General features: G+C 39.9%; 1 protein-coding gene across 1 annotated transcript in view; it reads right to left on the minus strand.

Annotated features, from left to right (window-relative positions):
- The window catches only part of GRM5 (glutamate metabotropic receptor 5), a 240,455-nt gene extending 219,220 nt beyond the window's left edge, over window positions 1–21,235 (minus strand). The window contains exons 1-2 of the mRNA XM_051621069.1: window positions 20,912–21,235; window positions 12,254–13,135 (exon numbers count right to left, since the gene is read on the minus strand). Of these exons, the coding sequence (XP_051477029.1) occupies window positions 12,254–12,932 (679 nt within the window). The 5' untranslated portion in view covers window positions 12,933–13,135; window positions 20,912–21,235. The remainder of the gene's footprint in view (window positions 1–12,253; window positions 13,136–20,911) is intronic.
- Window positions 21,236–23,540: the final 2,305 nt, after the last annotated feature.

Below are 23,540 nucleotides of genomic sequence, written 5' to 3' on the forward strand. Positions count from 1 at the left end.
AAATGACATCCCGGTGAGACAGACAGAGCAGGGAGCGTGCTGCCAAAGCCAGGCTGCTTTATTCCAGATTGTCTGTAGACAGAAGATGGCAACACTCCACTGTTTTAAGGACTCTGGCTACTTTTGGCCAGTTTTCTTTATGGACCTGACTGTAAAATGCTGAAATGCTTCTTTCTGGGAAGACCTTGACAACAGTTTTTTCACCTATCAGTATTTTAGGGTTCTATAGGGCCCATGCACATATAGCAAATGGATCCTACGGGATTGCACCTGTATTTTAGCTGGCAGCATAATTAAGTCCCATATGGTTAATGAAATGTAACATGTCAGTATTTTGTAGGCTGAGATTTGTCACACGGAGGTGTTGGATGTAACACCCACTCTACCAACTGTTCAAGAGTAGAAAAAACAAAATCAGTAAAAAGCTTGTGTGTAAAAGAGAAGTAGGAATCAGCCTTCGAGCTTTCAGTTTTCCAGGCTTACAGTGATGTCCTCTGTCTTTCTGCCTTCTCAGGGATGTTATATCAATCAAGGTAATTTTTCTCAATAATGTTTCAGAGGACTTTCTGGAAGGGCAGAAATACCCATGCATAGGCTGTAACAGAATGGATACACCCATTACATGTCCATGAGCTTCTCTGCCCTACAATACCAGTAGTGTTTGAGTGCCCCGTACTCTCCAAAGTATTGGTCCTCACAGCACTTCCATCACACATTTGAAATGTGGGTGTTTGGAACAAATGCTTCAAAGATATCTATGTGTGCCAATTCTCAGCCTACAAAATGCCAAACTGTTATAAAATCATTAAGCAGGCCCCATTGCAGATGGCAGGAGACATGTCCACAGCAGGCTGCAGAATGGGCTTCAGGTGTGCCTTCTAATCTAGCTGGTTGTGCTGAACCACTAGCTGAGATCCTCAGCTCCACAGTGCCATGTCCCATCCTGTGCTTCCTAATGGACTAATCAACTTGAGCACAATAATGTAATGGTCCGACCGATGCAACCTTGTTGTATTTGAACCAGTCTTTATCATAAGACATTGACATGTTCTCTACAGTTTCCTCAGGGCCACATGGGTAGTCCAGGCAGAGCGGACTTAAGTTAATGGATGGTAGAGTTAGGTTGTGGTTAGACTCGATGATCTTAAAGGTCTCTCCCAACCAGAATGATTCTGTGCTAAGCTAACAAAACAGCAGAGGCAAATCCTCAGCACAGAGTTGAGGATGCAATAGCCTTCCCTCTCATAGCATGATTTACTGTGACACACATGCTATCCTGTGTGGATGGAAAGGCTTTGGCATTAGCCTGACATGCTCATAAGCAAACACGTGTGGCTGAGAAGCTTCTCAGCACCTTCCCTTCTGGGTCGGCACCATTTACATCACTTGTCCCACTGCATTGTCTAGCCCTGAACAGCCTGCAAACAGCTCACATGGCAGAAACTGTCTACATAAACTGTTGGTTGAACACACATAAATAATACATAAAGCTGAAATAAAATGAGCCTGGGAGCAGGGAAAGAAAAGGACTATGTTAGATTAGATTATTCATACAATTCTGGTTGAGTTGGGCGAGGCTGGAGAGAGAGGGAGGGACCAGAAAGTTGCACAATTGAAGAAGCAACCAAATAAGGAATGGTGAAGGAAAAGAGAAATGGGTAATTCCACAAGTGCCTTTGCTTTTTCAATAAAACTCTATAGCAGGATGTTGTTATAACTACAGAATTTACGGTCCTTGGTTGGTTCTTATGTAGCTTACCAGAAGAAACTACATTCCTAGCTTGTCCCAGTCATTACAAAAGCCTCACTGGTGTTCAAAATCCATAAGACTGAGAACCCCAAATATGTTCTGTACCAGATTCTTCCTTTGGATTTTGGATTTTAAAAAAATAATAGTTGAAATTCCTCTGTAGAAATTCTGTTTGAGTGAACAAAACCTTCAGTCTTATATTCAATAAGACATAGAGCATCTACATATCCCTTTTTCTTTTTTTTTTTCTTTTTTTTTTTTTTTCCAGTAGTCATGGAGGTGCCAAAAAATAAAGTTGAGCGTCTAAATCCAGTGGGCTATCAAGGGACAGATGCAAGCCAGAGAAAGAGACCATCTGATGCAACTTCAGCATTTCTTAGCTCCCTTAAATTTCAGCTAGTCTCATAATTTCCCTTTAGGGAAAGAAATAGGTCAGACAAATTGCCTGCCTTTTTTCATATGCATGAAAATGAGCAAGGTAACTTCATATCCCACAGCACTGTTGGAAGAAAAAAAACAAATAAATCCTATATATATATAACCATGACTGAAGACATATGAGAAGCTTATATTGCCAAGATAATATACACCCTCTCATAGTATAATTTTGGGCACATATCCTAATCCTTTTGAAAGCTTCTGTTGCTGTGAGGAAGATTTCAATCCTCTATTTTTGTATGGTAAAGATGAAAGAAAAAAATAGGGACTACTTTCCAGTCAAAGGCAAACTTAAGTTCTGTTCTACTCATAAAACCAAATGAGCAGCACCTGCATATTTAAATAATTTTCCTCCCTGGACTTTTTTTGAAATCTAAAATAAAATTATTCTCTGAGCTGCCAAGACAACATGAAAACGAGCAAGGAGATGAACCTCACATGCTCTTCTTCCATCAACAGGAGTTAAAAGATCCTTTTCCAGACTTCCTGCTTTTGCTCCTTTTCCATGACTAAATATAGTTTCAGTCACTTACAGTCAGGATGCATCGCTGCTGCCTGTCCAGCACAAATCTGAGATCACAGTAAGCCAGGGAACACCCTCAAGAACAGGTTAGAATCCTCCCCCATTGCTCACTTGTCTTGCTTACAAGGACTGTCTGAGGCAATCTGGTGGAGAGACATGGGTGTGTCATGGTTTTGGGCTTTTTAAGTGCTAGAGATATTTTGGCCAAGAACCTAATCCAATGTAATCAAGAATAAAGTTGGGTAGGAAGATTCTTGAAACTGAAGAAGGTGGAAATACAGGAAGAATTTCAGGCCATTTTTCACCTTCAAGGCTTTGCTTGCAAAAGGAAATACATCCTGTTTTTCACAAATCTGCAAAATGAACAACTGTCATATGCAAGGCTCTAGGACACAATACATGTAGCATTCCTGAATAATAATAATCTAGGTAGAATCAGATTCTTTTTTAATGTATAACTGGACTTTAAATCCTGAACTTTAGAAGATATCTGGACTAAGTTGGCATTCTCCAGGTGAAAGAACTTTAAAAATAATGTGCAGATTTGATGGCCTTTATTTTAGTGAGGGCTCAATCTGCATTGGTAGTTATGATCACACAAATTGAAGTTTTAGAAATTTCCAAATCAGTGCATCCTATCTTATTCATAGAATTACCTAGCTGAAATTGCATGATCATCTTATTTTGACCAGAGTGGGATTAAAGGAAAAATGAAGTTAAAACTAACTGAAGTGGAAAAGCAAGGAGTTATGATAATCAGAAAAAGAGATGGCAGGAAGAGAAAAAAAAAACAAACCACCAAAGATTGAAGAAGGTAAGGTAGCAAGCAGGATGGGCAGAAGATGAATTATGACAAGATAGAGGCAGATAACTATAAAAAGGAAAAGTAAACAGTGCCTGTTTATAGGCCACCACTGTATTGGTTTGATAACAAGGTAAGAATCAGTAGCTTGTATTCTGATCTGTGAAAAATCTGTGGACTGCAAGTTGAAGAAGTAAATAGAGTACCAATCCCCCAAAAAGGAGCTAAAAAAAAAAGGGTACATGTTCTTAAAAGAGGATTTGACAAAACTGGCAAGGTTTCTACAGGTTCTGTAAGAATAACTTAGCATCTGGAAAAGCCACTTTACAGAAGTGATGGGAGAAAGAAAACTATTTGTTTAAGCCAAAAGAAAAATTAGATCAATGCCTGGGAAGAGAAGCTCTAAGACCATATCAAGATAAAGGGGCTACAGGTTGGAGCAACACAGTCAATCATTTCAGTTCAAGAAAGGATAACTCACAGTCTGAACAACTACCCAAATGTGGAACCAACTCTGTCTTTACATGAAGCCCTTAAGTGAAGTCACAGTATCTTCATAAACAGTATGTTTTAGCCTAAGCAATACCTATCATTGACTGTCATTTTATTACCTATCTTATGTAGCAAAATTAAATACAGAGGATAGAATTGTGCAATTTCAAATCAGGGAAAGCTGAACACATTCTGTGATTCTACCATGCTAGGTCAACTGTAGTGTATGTATACTTACCTAAACCTTTGTGCATTCCAAAATAGCAATGTTGGAAAACTGGTTCACCCACTGTAATCATCTTGTTCACAAAAAACTTAGCATTGAGGTAAGTAATTTCCCAGGTCCTAGATCCTGATCATTATCCTTGCACTACAATTTGGCACTTTTCTTTTGGCAATACCTGTCTTCATCTTCCTTTTAATACCTGTAACATCACCTAAAAAGTTGGAAGAAATCTATCACAGGAAGAAAAGTTAAAAAAAATAAAATAAAATCATAGGTAAGGACAAATAAGAAGCATTTGATTCGATCACAACAGACTAATATATGTTTCCTGATATTTTCACTGTTCTCAGCAGTTACATTGGATTTTGCAATGGGTTTCCTTCAGTGAGGAGGTTTACTAGCCACCCCAGTAATTATCTTTCCAGCTTGACTAATACATACTGCACTTCTAGCAGTAGCTATCCCCCACTGTTTGTTTGCCCTTTGAAAATGTAATTGGTTTTATATAGAGGTTTACACATTTATATTACCTGGATCATGTGATCATAAATGCTGCCAGACACTTCCAGGGGGAAAAAAACCCCACAACAACAAACAAAATAAACAAACCAACCAAACCAGACTAAAAGCGACACAAAACCAAAACCAAATCCAACAAAAAGCAACCAAGCAAACAAACAAACAAAAAAACAAACCCACAGCCCTCAGTTAGAGGAAATCTTAACTGTGGTTTTCTCCAGTCAGCGCTTTAGTTTATGGTAAAGATGTTTTCATACCAAAGTTCTTAAACTAGCATTCCGTAAAAGTAGGTTCTGGTTCTAGTCTTTCCAGTGATATTGTGTATCTTTCTTCTGTCTCTCTCCCTTCTTTCTGGTTCCCATCACAACAGGGCTCTGATCACTCCTGAATTTTCGCTAAGAATATATTATCTATAAAATCTATATCAAGTAATATGAAATAATACGTTGGATTTTTTTTCCATATGCAAGTGTACTAACTGCACTTTTGACCTTTAAATCTAGGAAAAATGATAACTTCATAAGTTCATTACTTAAATTTACTGTAACTAAGTAATGTGTATGGAAAAAATCATCTATGCGTTCAAAAATAAGGAATAAAAATAATTCAACAGATGACAAAATACTACAAACCTTCACAAATAATGAATAATGGGACCTGCTTTATCAGCACCTGTTTAATTATTGGATTAATTAAATGTATAAAAAGTGGTTAATTTTTATACAAAACTAGTAGTAAAGAAGACATGCTAAATAAAATGGCATGGGAGAGAACCTTTCTGTTCTTCCCTCAGGAAAACCCCTTTTATCAAAACTATGAAAGAACATAAATATTTGTGCAAAATTATTTTAAATGTTATCTTTTTGAATGAAGTTTCTGTTTGACTTGTAAAGTTACCTTTTATCAACTATTTTAATATAAACACAAGACAGACAGTTTCTTTTGACTGTCTTCATTTCATCATAACTTTTATTCACTAAAAAAATATTATTCTGGCTTTTAATTTTGTCTTGGGGTAAAAAATATTTCAGGAACTTTTTTTTCTGGTTGTATGGAATATATCTTTTCCAGCAAGGTCTGTAATATGTATTTTTTCATCTCAAAGACAAATATCAATAAGAAATACAGGAAAATGAGCCACTGTCACTATCTATGATTCTCTGATAACATATACTAGAAGGACCATCTTTCATAGAACTGATCTGATCTATCAGGCACTGCACAGTGAAACTTTGTTTCCTGGAAGATTTCCAAATCTCATCAACTTGATGGATCCCTCCCTGAGTGAAGAGGTGCACCCTGGGGATAATAATAAGAGTAATGCCATTTCCAGCCCAAAGGCAAAAGACAAATTGAAGATGAATCTGGGGGATGCTGGCCTCCCACTGTCTCTTCTCAATGAAGGCAAGTTTCATGACATTGCAACTTTCATTGAGTAGCTAGAGTCTAACTGAGGGAAAAAGTGCCCCCAAACAAAAGAAATGAAGTGACATTTTGAAGATTCAAATGTCCTGGTTTTAGCTAAGTCTACCCTGGATCATTCCTTTCAAAGTGTTTTTTGTTTTTTTTTTAATTTAGAACTATACACCTGCTTGCTCATCTTCCCTCTGCTGTCTCAGGATATTTCCACGAACAATCTTCATCCTCACTATGCTCCAGAGGATACTGCTTGTTTTGTATTCTTCTGTCAGTCAAGACACCTCACAGTGGGTAAGCCTGGGCTGACCAAAGTGCCAGCAGTGTTAAAGTGCTGTCCAGTTAGTTAGTCACTATAGAACAAAGTAGATATTACCTTAATGGCACTTCCACTTCTTTATCTCAGTATTCCCAGATGATTGTTAGGATTTGATCACTTTACACAACTGTGATGTTAGGATAATGATTTGAAATTGGGAAAAAAATTGTTATAGATGTCAACACTCAATAAAAAAATAGCAAATACCTCAAGAAGAAAAGAAAGGAACTGGGTTTTCCATTTCCCATCTTTTCTTTCATGTGAGAGATTTTTGTAAAATTTTTGCTACAAATTTAACATGATTGAGAGTATATCAAGATGTGATCATCCTCATATCAACATTTATGTCTGAAATGGTTTTAAACCCTCAAAATTAAAAAAAAATATATATTATTTCAAGAATAAAAACTCCAAGTGTATTTTAGAAACTCCATTTGGCCCAAGGGCAAAAATGAAACATTACTGAAATAAAACATTCTCCAGTCTTTTGACAGGACCTTCTCCAGCTTTCAGAAACAGATTTTTAGAAATTAATTTTCTGTTAAATGAAAAATATTGTCATGGTCTAGCAATAACGTTTTTGGTACCTTACTTCTATGTGTTTGTTTTTTGGTTTTGGTTTGTTTCTTTGAGGTTTTTTACTGCATTTACAGCATTAAATATCTCATCTAGGCTTAAAATAAAACGAATCTAATTTTAAGTAGCATTATTTGGTGAAAATCAAATATTATTTCTGGTTTTGGATCTAAAGTGGAAAAATCTAGAGTCTGAAAGAAAATCTTCACAATGTCCTATAAGTACAATTTGTTCAAAGCAGCAGGTTAAAGGTCAATTTGTTGCGTTCATTCATTTCTTCATCCTGTTCTTACAGACTGTGACTAACATTCATTTTGCTCTTGGTAGCAAAGGATGTAGGCAAAAATAGTCTCGTAACCAGACATATTTCAACAAATGCAAAAGGAGATGTGTGAAATAACCTTTATTTATAGGGAAAAAAAGAATAATTTCTGCTTTTTTTATGCTTGCCTGGGTACATCCTAAGAAAACAGACATGAACCATCACTTTATATACACTTACAATATATTTAAATGGAGGAAAGTGAGAGTGAACAGAAGAGGAATTTGAGGATGAGTTAGATCCAATGTTTACCTGCAGAGCTGTCTAAGGAAAATGTTAACAAAATGGCTCTTTTGCTAATGCTGTGTTCAAGACTAACTCACAGCTTTTACATAATGGAATGAAATTTATCCCTTGCCATCCCAAATAAATTTGGCCTATTGTGCTTCAGTTATACCCCTGTGCTGTTCTATTTTTCCAGCATACATCAACTCTTCACTCCATTCAGAGAGGCAAAATAAATGGTTTCCAATGGCAATAAAAACTGCCTTTCAAATTATTAATTCATTTGCCTCCAGGCAAATTTTAAGCACAGACTCAGTGATTGACCTTGCTTCTGACTAGGAAGGCCTGATCCAAATGTCATTCCAGTCAACGGGGGAATCTCAAGTTCAAATAGGCTTTAAATGAGGCCTTCAAACCCCAATGATAGAAAAGGAAATTGCATATATTTTTCTCTGGTCTTTCAAAAAGAGTAGAGGATGCTTTCATATGGGAAATGAAGTGAATAGACAGTTTTTTGTCTCTTGGGGTAGATACCCAACCTCTCCCTGGTTTCCACGACCATATTTATTAGTTTTGGTGCTGAGTGGTTAAACAAGAAAAGGCTGAGACAAAACTCCAAAGGTGCTTGAGTTGCATAGCCTATCTGCATGCCAATCTTCACCACCCAAAACCCAGATACAGGTACAAATTTTCCTCTCTACTCCTTTGTCCATGCATTAGTTTCCCTGGGGGTGGACAACTGCTACATAAGCTAAAAAAAGATCCCTAAATTTCTTTGAGAAATTGAGGGACTAAAGCAGAGGGCTTTTTTCTGTTGCCCTACTTTGCCTGAGAGACAGACAGAGTTCCTGACTGCATTATTGACATGCTGTCTGTTTGCAGAGTTGATTTAAGAAGTGAACATTTGTTTAAGTTTAAGGAAAGTTTGTTTAAGCTCTGTTCTTATCACAGTGGTGGAAATAAAATATACATAAGGCCAGCTGAAAGAATGAGACCAGTATGCAAATTTCAAATAAAATGCTCTCCAGCACACTCTGTGTGACAGTTGTAGCAATCCGTAAAGTTGAAGGCACTTGTTTCAGGCTTGAAGTCCTTAGTACAAGGAGTTTCCCATCACATTTTCCCTCTTTGCCCATTCCCTCTTTCCTCCCTGACACAGTGTTAATACGTCTGTTTGTGGGGTCATGGTGTGGCCTGGATTCCAGAACTAAAGAGGCTTTTTAAAAAAGTGGTCTGAGGGTAGGTGAAAAAGTTTTATTTTAAAGCCAGACTGATTCAGAGTAGAGCCCCACAAATCATTAAATACAAGGCAGGGTTGCAGAGCGGGGGAAGATAATGACACCAGTGGCACATGTCACTCCTGACAGAGCTGAACAAGGGGAGTTACAGCCTACGACTGTCTAAGACTTGCAAAGATTTCTGATTGGCATATGTGAAATACACTACACTAAGTGGAGATGACTGTTGCTTTATGAGAAATAACCTTAATTTGTTACTCATATTTCCTACTAATTGGATTGCGGAAACTTCCTCCTTAAAATTACAAGAACTCCACTGACAATAGTGCTTGCTACCTTCCAAATTCTTAGGAAAAAAATACTCTTGCTGGTTACTTGTACACCTGGAGGCATCACCTAGATGAAAACATAATACTAAATATAAAAGGAGCAAAGCTTATGAGAACCCCTCAAAATTTTTGCATATTTTAAATCTGGAAATCCTCTATAAGGATTTAATAATAAAACTTCAGATCAGGTTCGCAAAATATTAATCCACTGCAGAAGGAAAGACTCAAAAAAGAAGCTTTTTATTATGAATCCACTGACTTATCCCAGGTTTTTCTTATATGAGAACAAAAAGAAACCAATAACTCCATATACCAATGGAACTATCAAAGCAATGAAACAATCATGCTTTTCCTGCCTCTTCTCTTCTCCCAGTTTGGCATTGCAAGACAGGACCAACCCTCCCTCCTCTTGGAAATCCTTCCCAGAAACCAACAATCATATTTCAGAAGAGTCTGGTAACTACATGAAGATTATTAGTTAAAGATAATGACCACAGATGGCCGGAATTAATAGAGACACTGAGAGAAGATCCTCTATCAATGGGTGGACAAGATTCTAAGCCAATAAAAATTACAAGGAGTGGGATTTAATATTTTTTCTTTCCTCTTTTTTGAAATGACATCTATGAATGCAGGACATTGAGTATAGGATCATATTCAGAATGTTTACAAATAAACAGGTGTTGTATTGACAAGAAAATTATTATGAAAATAAAAATAATATAGAAAAACATCTTTTGCTTTTATATTCAATTCCTGTATCATTCATCTAGAGGACTGTTTTCTGGAGTTTAAAAAAAAAATCTTTCTCCTCCTAAAGATTATCTGCCATAATCTTTAGAAAGTGTCCAGAAATCAGACATTGTCACATTTCAAAGAAATACCTTGACTGCCTTGTATGTCTCTATCCCATTATAAATACCATCTGTTCTATTGTTAGAAAACAGTTGTGGGATGTTATTGAACTGAAAAGCATATTCATCATCATGTCCAGACCATGCAAACAGATGATAGAATCATAAGATTCCCAGAATCCTAGTTTATTGTTCACTCACTGATGTCCAGAGTTACGTTGCTAAAAACGTGTCACATGAATGATATGAAGCCTCAGGCATTAACAATATACAACATATCTTTTCCTCTTTAACACCAGCAGAAGTAGGCATATGTTGTACTAGATACATCATTCATAATTTTTCCTTTTTCATGCCCAGCTGCTCTGTCATTTTGTACTCTTGTTTTGCCCATAGCAGCTACCCCCAACTTCAACCCCTGTGTCCCTATTCCTGTCTTTCCAATGCACAGTGCAAAGTTCCTCTGCCATAAGATCAACATGCCATATGTTACCATCTGCTTCAAACAGAGTGCCCACAGGAAGTGGTAGAAATAAGTATCCTCACTCTGCAGAATCAGACCTTTATATAAGCTTGACAGTTCCCACATTGAATATATAAGCATTGCTTCTCAGTAAGCAGAGGTGTAAAAGTTTTTCACAGCAAAATTTAAATGTGTCACCAAAAGTAGTCAGGATATAAAATCTTATACTAATGTGCTCCATTAGTGACATTATTTTTGACATTGATGTTATTCATATGTATTGGTGTAGTGAAGGCTTCACAGCAAACCATGCCAAAGGCATCAGCTGGCACAGAGTATCTCCACTACATGATGCAACACAGGGTGATTTATAAGCCATTATATTGAACTGTTAATATATTCATGCATCCCCATACAAAAGAGGCAGCAGTTATTTACCAGCTTTTGTTATCTTGATGGAAACATGAATGCAACAATCTGCATGTAATTTTTTTTTTTTAATTTTTTTTTTTAAATCTGTAGAGCTCTCTGCATTTCTGTAGGTGGATGACGATCTCTACATACTAGCACTGGACCAGCATCCCCCTCAAAAAGGGCTTTGAATAGTATGAAGGCTGCCAGAGAAGCATACTCAGTGTGTGGGAAGGACAATTTGCTTTCTATTGGTTGTAATAAAGCCAGCAGCATCTGCTGCTGTTCAGAAATGCTGTCGCCACTACTCAATCTCTTAATAACATTTTTCATTCTCATATGAAATTCTGAGCCTTCCATTCCAAGTTTGTCTCTGAACAGAGATGACCCAGTGAGATCCTAAAATTCATCACAGAACCTAATTCCAGAAAGCTCATTAAATGGTGCTGTCATTAACAGGGACTAGAGAAACCTACTCTTAAAGTAGAATTAAAATCTAGATACTTATAGCAAGATAAACCCACACAACTCTGCCAATACAAGGAATAATGAAATCAGGTAAGCTTTTCCATAGAATTTCCCTTTAATCATATGCTCTTCTGAACACTTGGTAAAAAGCTCAAGTTCTAGCTCAAATTGATAAAACCAAGAAAGCAATTTAGCACACAGTTCTGATTTTCTGGATGCCTGATGGAGCATAAGCTTGTGAAGAAATCTTGAGGACACTTTCCTTGCTCAATCCCAAAACCAATGGCCAGATGCAAAGTAGGAAGTGGCTGCAACACTCCATGGTATATAATAAAAAGGACAGAAATTCTCCAGGAGTTGGAACAACTTGCATTCAGTATTATCCAGAACTACATGTTTTCTAATATTCATACCTCTGTGCCTCAGACATTAGATAGGAACATGTTCTGACTCAGCTGCAGTTTCAAATGATGATTTAGTGCTCTTTGGCACTGGGAAAACCAGACTTGTTCTCATTACCCATTGATACTAATATAGTTAAAACTATTATTCTACATAAGTACACTCATTGGGAGATAAGACAAATAAATAAATGTTGACTAAATCAAATTAAAGGCACTTAGGAGACTCCAGAGTAAGCACTTTTTAGTAACAAGTGACCCTAAAGCACACACAATCCTGCTGTTCAAACTTTATTTTTAGCCATTATCAACATGATGTTACTGCAGCCCCATAGGGAATGTGAAATAATTATTAAGTAAATTTTTACTGTTGACAACTGTCTGGCAAAAAAACACCAACATAAAACTATCATCATCTATCTGTTGGACCACATTGAAGTAGTTCAAAAGCATTTTGTATGGGTAAAAAATAATCTCTTACCTTCAGTATGTACAGCAGAAACATAGGTCCAGTTATAGCGCTTGACAATGTCCACCATAGCTCGTGCTTGCTGTGCATCAGATGGCACAACTCTCATAAAATACTTGAACAGAGTTTTGTCACTTAGGTCCATGCTTGTGGCAGAATAAGCAATCTGAGGTATATTGAAAAGCTGCAACAGGTTCTGGACCTGGATAGCAACTGAGCTAGAGCCGGGTCCAATTACACCAACAATGGGTTTCTTGGAGCGGAAAGACGATGAAGATCCATCCACACATCGCACCATCCCTTCCTCTTCTTCTGATGAAATTAGAGAGTCCCTTATAAACTCAATGCTCTGCTCCAGAGCCACAGCAGAATGCCAGCAAGAGTCCCTTATTTCACATCCAAGGGTTATATTTGGCAACAGTGTGGGGTCCAAATTAATTCTGTCAAGGGTGTGTAGCATTGCCTCTACTCTTTGAATGCCATACTGCTCTCTTACCTCTCCACATTTCCTCTCATGAACCTTATCAACGGTTGGTTGATGGTGGACAGAGAATAGAGCTCCAATGATAATATCACCAGGCATGTGTGCAACCACTCTTCTTTCATTGGCCTGTGCAGAAACCAATAGCCCAAAGTTCCCATGGACATCTTCCTTCAATAACAGGAATGCAAGGACCAGCAGAAGGACCATTTTAGGAAATGGTTTAGGCTGGTAGAGACAACATGATGAAACAAAACCGGAAAGCTGGTGAAAAGCAGTTATCAGACTTTTAGGATGAAAGGAGCACTGTGCTGATGGTTAACCAGGGCTTTGCGTATGTTCTCTAAGGAGTCACCATCATCTCCAAGTGGACAGCTATGCAGAGCTGCACATGTGATCATAATCCTCATCACCTTCAAAAATAAATAAAGAGAAAAAGCTTTAAAATCTATTACACAGTCAGCTTTGTAATCTGTTTTAAAATTGCACCTATTCCTAGTGCTGTCAATGGCTGTAATACATTGTCTCTGTATAGACACTTGCTTCTGTCACTTTTCAGGCTGGAAAACCTTGTTGTACCTCAGTGCTTCACAGTCTTAAACCTTTACTTCTCCTGATATAGATCTGTGTTTTTCTCTTTGACACTCCTGTTTAAAAACTCTTTCGGGAAATGTTTTCAAAAGCACAAAAGACAGAGACATGTTTAATTCCAAAGAAGAAAGATGTTGTCTTGTCAAATGTGTGTCTTTCAGACACATCCTACATCACAAATGCACATCACTTTAATGTATCTAGGGCCGTACTATGTTATCAGTTACAGCACTAGGAAATGGCTGTTGACAAACAGAACTGTTTCTAAAATATTCTAAGGAATGCAGAACCTGGTTCTTCAAATCTGTAATTCTGTGTTTTCTTTGTAAACCACAACATCAAACAAATTAACTTTGAAAATGAGTTAGGATCACAAAAACTGATTTTATTATTAATCTTTGTATTTGTTTCAGGCAATTAATACTTCAGCAGAGGAGAAACAATTTTAAAACAGCAAAGCAGTGAAATTCTATTAATCTTTTTATATCCTGAAGTCAAACATTCCCAATAAGCAATTTGACAAATCCTGGTACTGTGGACAACTATACAGACTTTGCTGCTAGAAAATCAACATAGAGACTACAGAGATGCTTTACTGACTAAAATGTTTGATCTGCTATGTTTGCTGATAGTCTGCAATTCAATCTGCACTAAGCTTTAGTGTTGATGAAGGATGAAAAAAAAAATAATGAAAAAAATAGAATTAGCAAAGAATTCATATATTGAAGATGGTCTGTACAAAGCAGTGGATTTGCAAAAGGATGCTTCTGGTTTTAAATAGTACTTAAAACAGTAGTTTGTGCAGGTCTTGATCCCCGAGCACATAAAAGTATCATGTATTGCAGTACACCTGCCAATTGATAGTAAAGAGAGTTAAGCACACTCTTCAATCTAGGAAGATGCTGAGCTGGTTAGTGAACCAAATGTCCAGTTTCATTTCTGAAAAAACCAGTAAAAACCAGCACATTTCTGGGACAGAGCCTGATCTCTGACATAAATCATTTCATGTAATAAAAAGGAACCCAGAAAGCTCCACATATTTCAGACCCACCAGTCATTTCTAATCCATTAACAATTAGTAATAGTGCTCAGATGCTATGAAGTGAAAGAAACCCTTGCCATAGGATATCTGCCTCTGTTTCTTGCAGATTCAAAATGTAGCAGTATTTTAATCTTGAATTTACCCTCCTCAGTTAGGTCATTCAGTGAAAATCTTCCCGATTCTGAAGATGAAATGTTTAAACCTAGAAACACTTTTCTGCTTGAGTTTAGCCTTCCTTAATTATTATTATTTTACTTAGACATCTATAAATTATAAACTATTTACACAGAGGAAATCATGCAATAGTTTTAGTGAATATTCACACGTGAAATCCATATCTTTAAGAGGAGGATATATTGAACAGAAATGGTTTTGTAACATTAATTGCAATATTAATAGGTTCATGTAATATTAATCTCTAGTGATAGAAAGTTTTAATAATGAAATTATTAAGTTCAGACAACTGTAGAACACTTCAATAAGTTATTTTTTCTAGTCTGTGGAGAGATAGTTTATCAATACCGTTACCCTTTGCCACTGAGGAATAACAGTAGTTCAGTTCAGGTTAATTAGTCTCTAATTACAGAATATCGCTACTGCTTATGTCTTCCAATTGTTTGTTCCATGACTCTGAAGATGGTATTGTATAATTTGCACACAGTTTGATGGATGAAAATCAGAGGATATCTTTGCACAGTATCACAGACATTAAATTCCTATATCTCTGACTAGTTTAATGCATTGTCACTTAAAAAAACAATCTTTAATTATCTACTAACGTATTGATATTTGAAAAGAAATAGTGCTCTACTTTTTAAAAATGTGGATGCTTATTCTTCTGAGCTTCTCAAATTAAGGCTACAAGTACAGAGCACAACTATATCTAGACAAATGTCAGCTTTGCCTCAGACTGTAACTGGATATACAATTAGATGCCTTTTTATAACATAGCTGCCAGTGCAGCTGCATATGTACAAAGAGAGGGAGTTCAGAGGATTGAGGTGAGTTTGTGACACAAAAAAAAATTATCCCATTTCTTTTGACCATTTTCATTCTATAACACACATCAACCAGGCTTCTGGGCAAGTTTAGTAATGCTGTTCTTGGTCTTACATCTATGGATTAAGCAATTTCCATGCAGAATATAAGAGAAAGAGAGATGAGCAAGGCTACTTTAATTTTCTGCATTCCAAAGAACAGCTGTTTGCTCTTCTCTGTCTACAGTTGTATCTATCAGTATAAAATTACAGGGTAAAGAATGAAGTCAAGCTGAAGGTCTCCTTTATATTTCTGATTCCAAAACGATAGCAGATGTCATGGCTGGTGGGTTCCTGTGGCCCAAAAACAAGTTCTGAAAGCAATCAAATTCTCCCACACATCCAAAGGAAAAGACGGGGCTAGATGCAGGGTGCAGTTGCTCCAGAATCACTGAAATTTCTTCACATGTTACACTGTACTCAACAGAAAGTCAATTTACTTGGGAGTTACGAAGCTGTTACTAATTACACTAAGAAAACAGCTTACATTTTATAGTATTAGGCTTAGGACTAACGTCCAAAGCATCTGAAGTCAATACTTTCTTTGGGCTTTCAGGATGCAGTGAAACAAAGTGGAACTTCTATTGACATGGCTAAGTGAGCCTCCTAAATTTCAGTGGATAAAGATCTGGTTCTGTGGGCTTACTCTTGCTCTTATGAACCTAAAAATCACAGAATGGTTGAGGTGGGGAGGCACTTCAGGAATTTGTTTTGTCGATCCACTCTGCTTCATGTCCAGTCAGGTTTTTAATATCTCTGAAGAAGGAGACTCCACAACCACTCTGAGAAACCTGTTCCAGTGTTTGACCACAATCACAGTTAAAAGGGTTCTTATTTATGTTTTAATAGTATTTCCTGTATTTCAATTTGTGCTTATTGCCAGTCACCCTTCTGCTGGATATAGCTGGTCATGACATGTGAACACATCCCGTTTTAGGCCACAATGTCTGAGCACAGACCTGATAGACTAAGCACACCAATGGCATTTCCTGGAAAACATTTTCCTGAAGTCAGGATGGCTAAGGGAACTGTTCAAATATGCAATTTTACTGTGCTTCTTTCCCAAGGGAGTCACATGCAAGTCACTCCACATTTTTATTACCATTCTTTTCTAGAACAGGAAGCTTATTATTACAAGCAGGATGAGCACTAAAATAAAATCAAGCAAAATTTTATAAGCTTAAATATAACTCCTGTTTGAATGGTTAACCTTAAAAGGAGTTGGAGATGCTATAGCATTCAGACTGAGAACAGAGGTATCAGCAGAATCAAAGACAGTGAACTCCTGAATGCATGTATAAAGTAATGGGAATTGTTTCCCAATTAATAATTTATCTGCATTTATTTGTTTTCATTGATGGACAAGCAAATCAACATGCAGAGCACTTAGGGTCAAATTTAGTTTTCACAGTGTTCAATTTCTTTAGCATCAAGGGAGTTATTCCTAATTTACTGTAACATAAGCAAAATGGAATCAGGCATTTAATTACTGTTGTATCAAGGTTTATAGCTTATTTCAGCTATGGATCTAACTATAAATTAATCCTGAAGTCTCATGCTTTAACAATAGATGACAGCCACAGTGGTCTCAGTCTTCTGATGCACTAGCTGTACACTCAGAGCAACTGCAGAAGTAGTGAGGCAGGGAGATAATTCTGTCTATCAGTCCTTTGCTCAGTCTCACCCTAGACAAAAATTCTAGGGCTACCCAGATGACTGATGACACAGATCTGAGGAAGCACTCTACAGGTTCCTATAACCTTTACTCTTTCTGTTAGTAGAAACTTTGTGCCAGTCTCTGTCAGGAGAAATTCTCAGCTGCTCCTTTAGGGCAGAGATCCAGTTACTTCATGTTGAGGTTTAACGAAGTAGAAAATAAGCATCTGTAATATTACAGGAAACATCCTACAATCCCGATAATCATTTATTTCAACCTCAAATGCAAGTCCATCTATAGTTACTGTCTGTACAGACCAAAGTATATAAAAAGAACCCTGGTATCGAACAGCATTAATTAAATCTTGATCAAAAATTAACTATGAGGACCAGCTCACAAAGGAATGATTTTCCACTATATACATAACTGAGAGTTTATACGTGGGACACATCTGGCTTTTCTTAAGGGCTTCTACTATCGCAGGTGTAACTGTGTTTAAACCTTCAAAATAAAACCCTTTCCCCTTCTGACTTACATTATTAAAGCAGCGCCCACTAGTGACCTCAGAGTGAAGGACCTGTATTTTTGGCAATTGAATTATCTTGGTTGTGTTGCTTCTAATAAGTAAAACACAAGCTCAGTAAAGGAAAGGGTTTTTTTCAATAGCCTAATTTGTATCAGGGAAAAAAATAAATATCAAAAGAGTGATATTTTCATTCTGGTATTTTCTTTGTAATAATTTTGTAAGTTTTCAACTTGTTTGTTCACAGTATCTAAATCTTCAGGCATTTTTTAAATAATAAAAATAAAATACCTGAAGACTCAACCACAGGACAGTGTTGTGATGCAGTGAGAGCTTATGGTAGAATCCAGGAAAGCACTTAGGAATATGCTCATTGTTAAGCACATTAAGGATGTTATTGGTCAAACATCTGTAAAGACTTACCTAAAGTTTAACAACTCTTTAAAGCATTTTTCAGATCAGAGCAGTCACTAAAACTTAGGCCTTACATTGATATGTACTGACAAATTTTGTTCATATGTTATATTTGTATAGCCTGCAACCATGCACCTGCTGATTAAATGCTTTCCAGGCATTTATTTACAGTACATACTGCAATTAATTCAACGCCATCAGATATGAGATATCTGTCACTAGAGATATGGATCACATCAGTATATCCTAAGGAGCCAGCCCAGCTTTCAGCACCAGAGAAGACAAAACATTAGCAAGCAGCAACTGAATTTCTGGTCCAGAGTCAATCCTGTCACTTATCATACAGTGAAGGTCTTTGGATAGCAAAAGATGGACCTGCCTTTGAGAAACAGTTATGTAAGAAGAGACCTTCTGGCTCATCTCAGTGGGGACCAATGTGAGGAAAAAATGATGCTAAACCTTTGCTCAGTTTTGCTGGCTGTTGGCATTGCAAATGCTAAGCATTGACTTCAAGCTTTTCTGGCAATCTACGTCTCTCTGTAGCTATAGAGGCTGAGGTTGCAGGAGGTCCCACACACCCACTCCTCGGAGGTGATCACACAAAACCTGATGCACTCAAATGGTGTTTAGCTGAAAAAACATGAATATGAGCAGGCTGTTCCGGATTGAAATTTCTACTGTATTTAAATTTTCCATTCACCAGAATAAATAAATGAATAAATAAATTGAAACAACCATTAGTCTTTGCATTCATTATTGGCTCTGTGAATTCCAGTGGGCGTTGGATCAAGCCCTTTGACAAAGGAAACAGCCTTATATAACAGGAGAAACTATGAACAGGCTTCCTGTAATTCCACAGAGAAACAGGAGGAAACTAAGTAGCATGGAAGAATTGCAACCATTTGGCCAGAACAGGCACTGAAAATAACAAACTAGTGTGCTGATCTCATGCATTCACAGATAATAAACATGGAATTTTAAAATTGCCAGTAAGTTCCTTAGCAATCCCAGAAAGTTCTCCCCCATGTTATGCCCACACACACTTTCTGGTTGGTAAAAAAAATTATCTTAATATGTAGGTACTTAACTTCCCAGTAAAGCTTGCGATGATCTCTGCAATTCCGCTAAATATATTATTGCTGATACTTATTGCTGCTGTTGTCAAAAACCTGTTTTACCATGCAATGGAGGAACTAGTAGCACTGGTGCTATTTCTCTGTAGTCCTAGACATCTTATTAATTAATGAAATTGCATGATCTGGAGGAGGTGATCAAGAAAAACAATAGAAATCCCAAACAACATTTGCTAGCAAGTTACAAGAGTGATGTTAAGGTAACATCCCAGTACTACCACAATACCAAAAAAACCCCACTATAAACATACTGGCAAATAAAATTACAAAGAACTCAGAGCCCCCCAAGTTTCTCTCTGATCATTTGAAATAATGATTAACCCTGGCACTTCTAATCATGTAGCAGAAATATTAACATGTAGGTAAAGTATTTGAGAATGAGCAAAATATTAGTATGTGATAGAATGTTTAGGAATATAGTAGTAGTGATGATGATGATGGTGGTGATGATGATAATAATGAAATAATGGAAAATTTAAATAGCCTGGTAGTTAACTCCTTTATACACCTTATCCTTTCAATATTGTCTATAGTGGTGTATTTTCAAGATGGTCCTCCTCCACTCTGCATTCGAGCTTGTCCCCAAGCTTTGTCATCAAGATCAGAAAGAAAGAAATGCTCGGCCTTCCCCTACACCCGGTCACCCCACCGCCACCAGAAAGCCCTTCTCGGGGAGGAGGTCGGATGGAACTGGGTCTGCCAGGGCAGCGGAGCCCCTGGCTGTGAGGTAGCGCCGGCTGCGGGCAGAGGAGAGCGGGCATCGGGGGGAGGGCAGCGTGGGACAGAGGGCAGCGGAGGGGCGGGCAGCGGGGAATGGGCACCGGCGGGGAGCGGGAAGTGGCGGGCAGGGGGCAGCGGAGGGGGCTGGGCAGCGGGAAGCGGCAGGAGCCGGGCAGCGGGCGCTGTCCGTGGTGCTGAGCACCGCCCGCCGCCGGAGTCCGGCTCCGGGGCAGGTTTAGGAAAGGGGGGGGAAAAAAAAAAAAAATATCTAAAAAACGACCAGCAGTAACAATTGCCGTGGTGGTCTCATTTGCCATGCACGAGTGCACGAGCACATTTTTTACAAACACATTAAATACACAGAGCTGGGTCTTAGGGGAAACTGTTAGACAAGGTTAACTCCCAGCATATCTACCTGCTCTGGTACAACTAAGTGGCTGTGTCTACAGACGTGTATGTGTGCATCCACACTGGATCTTAGGTCTCTGTGTCCCTGCTCGGCTAGTGATATCGCTGCTCCTGTCAACCCTTACTGAATCATTTTTGTACAAGGAGACATTAGCTCTGATTATTAAATAAGGAGCAGACGGGACTTGCTGAGCAGAGCCCAAGTGATTTGTCCCAAGGTCACACAGAAAAGTCTATGGCTGAGCTAAGCCTTGCTGTCTCTAGAAAACAAATACATCCCCCCTTTCCATTATCCCTTCCTGGCACGACAAATCCCCACTGGTGAACAGAAGGGCTATATCACACACCATCAAGCCCAGGTATTGCAGTACCCCAGTTACCCCGCAGCCCCACACATCTCCTGCTCCTGGGGAGCGGTCAGTGCCCACTGCCCTCCAGCCTTCCAACATGCTGATGCCCCAGCAGCCCTTGGAGGTGCACCCCACCGGTTGGCTAGCTGCCCCCCTCCCCCCCCACAGGAGCCGTGCATGTCCTCCGGCAACCAGGGCATGGAGCAAAAGCAGGAGGAGGGCGGGAGGAAGGGGAAATAGTTCCTCCTGCATCCACAGGGTTTCTGTCTGCAGCCCAGGGCACACAAATCCCCTTTCCCACCCCACAGCATTACCTTGTCGGTGGCAGCAATTTCTTCTTTCTATAGTGGTGGCAAAGAGGTCCTTTTGGTGGCAATAATCAAGATGGGTAAGGGTAGGCACCTTCTATTTTCAGCCACGGCAGAGATAGCATTCCTCGCACAGACCTTCTGGAGCTGAATAATCCTCAAATGCCTCTGCAAAGATCACCAGCAGGTGAGCCCCACTCGGCTAGCGTTGTCACTCCTCCAGCTATGGACATATCCTGTTTTCTTCTGATCACAAGCGAATGCTGAGGACGGAGTATCCTACCCCCGCGAATGCATGCACATAGACACACGCCATGCAACACTGTTCTCTCAGCATCGCTAAAGTCTCATTTGCAAGAGGCGTGAATGGTCCCTGGATTTAAGGGGGGCGGGGGGTAGGGGAGTGAGGCGTGAGGAGGAGGAATAAACAAACAAACAAACAATGAAACAACAGATAGGTCTCTGCTCTCTGTCACCACAGCCTTGGTCTTCCTAAATACTTGCTGCAGCTTGACCCGCCTGCTTAAGCACCTTCGCCCCTCCTCACATATGCACGGCAGCAACCTCTCTGTACTTCTAAGGGACTAAACCTGCATTCTGCGCTGCGAAGAAGGCTCTCCAGGTGCTCTGAAGGCTGCAAAGTCCCCTTGTAAACCGACTTCCCCCCCCCCGCACCACCCTCCTCCAGCAAGTAAGAAAGCGGCGCTCGGTTCAGGACAGAATCACCCGAAGCAAAAAAAAAAAAAAAAAAAAAAAAAGAGGGAGGGTCTTTTCAAAATCGAGTCACGGGCAAGAGTTTACCCCTGTGATCCCTGTGGAATTTTGCGAACTGGCTCCGCCGAAGTTTTCCTGTCCCCCCGGGGCCGCGCTGCAAGGCGGGCCGGGCGCTGCCGCACCTGCGGGTGCGGGGCTGAGGGCGAGGGGGCTCCCCTTTGCACTGGGAGAGCACCCAGCTTCAGCGCAACTTTTTAGTGCCACCAAGTGGCATAGATCCCTCTAGGAAACCAAGGAGCCTGACAGCCCTGGGCTTCTTCTGCTGCTCCGTGGCAAGGGGAGAGAGGAGGATGCGAATAAAAAGACCACCACCCATGCTCTCTCTCACACACACAGCGCGGTATCCATCAGGAAGGAGAAGCTGTTTGCCACTGGAAGGACAGGTTGTCCTCTCCAACCCTCGCTGCTTCCCTTGGCTGCAGGGCGACAGCAACGGGCACGGGGAGACGGGGAGCGATGCTCCTGCCAAGGGCAGCCCGGGCTGCCAGCCCCGCCGGCGGGATGTGCCTCTCGCTCCTCTCCCCAGCAGGCTGCCCCCTGCCTACGCCGGCTCTCCGCTTTTTCCCACAGCAGATGCCACCTGCAGCCACCCCCTTCCCCCCCAGCTGCCTCCCCTTTGCCCCCCGCCGCCGGGCTCTGTGGACCCACAGGGGCTGGATTTCGCTGCCAGCCCCCCGGTTCCGCAGCCAGCATTCCTGGGCCGTTCCTGCAGACTCACAGGCAGGCTGCCGGTTTGCCCACCTTCTGCCCTCAAGCTCGGTACCCTCCGGCACTATTCCTTTCCCACCCTTTCTCAAAACCCACAGCACCTCTCTCCCTTGCTAACCACTTGCTCCCCGCTCATACATCTTTTCTCGGTTAACTCTTCCCTCCCGAAGCCACCTGAGGTTTTACCTTCTCCTTCGGCATCCCTGCATCCTGCCAAAGCTTCCCCCCTCCCTCTGTCCTCCTCCTCCTCAAGGCTCAGCCCTACACACCCAGGCTCCAGCTCTCATTCACACTCAGCAGTCCCGCTCCTCCGGCCAGGGTGGGCAGGGACCCCCGGCACAGGGCTGGGCACCACAGCTCTGAACAGGGGCTGCGTGGGGACACGGATACATGTGTGCAGGTGGGAAGGGTTCCAGGTAGTCTGAGCCCTGACAAACTCAGCACCTCTCCTCACTCCTGCTGCAGCAGCAACGACAACAAGGAACCATCGCAACACAACGACAGACAGAGATCACCTCTTTATTCAAAGCTATTCTTAGTAAATAAATAATTAAAGTGACATAAAATAAATAAATAATAAAGCAAAATGCCATTTAAGTAAGAGCTGATCTGGCATTTAAAAGGCTCCTGGGTCTGACCATTTACCAGGATGTATTTGCAGGGTAGGATTAGCTTGTGCATCCATTTTCGAGAATTAACAGCTATTCTCTGCCACTGCTCCACAGCTTGGCACTCCCTGTTGCTTCCCCCCTCTTTGGAATTATGCTTAAAATAGTACCTTTAAAAAAAAACAAAACAAAACACAACCAACCAAACACAAAAAAAACATTAAAAAAAAAAAACAAACCACAAAACAAACAGACAAAAAAACAGCAAACATAAAACAAAAAGAGCAACCAAATGACCCAAATCCTGGCTGCCAGTTGATGTGGCTCCCCCGGGGTGACTGCATTGCCACATCCCTCCTGCACACCTGCCCATCTGAGATGACTTAGCTAAAGTTTTTGGGGAACAGAGGAAGAGTAACAGTCTTGCTGTGGCTCCACCCACACTCCTAATTCCCTGTGATCCCCTTACTGCTGTCTCTCTTCACAAGATTACCACCTTGGCTGCTCCTTTTTTTCCAAACGGTGAAGGACAAGGATCCTATTTA

Source organism: Apus apus, chromosome 1 (genome assembly GCF_020740795.1).
Source record: "Apus apus isolate bApuApu2 chromosome 1, bApuApu2.pri.cur, whole genome shotgun sequence".
NCBI lineage: Eukaryota > Metazoa > Chordata > Aves > Apodiformes > Apodidae > Apus > Apus apus.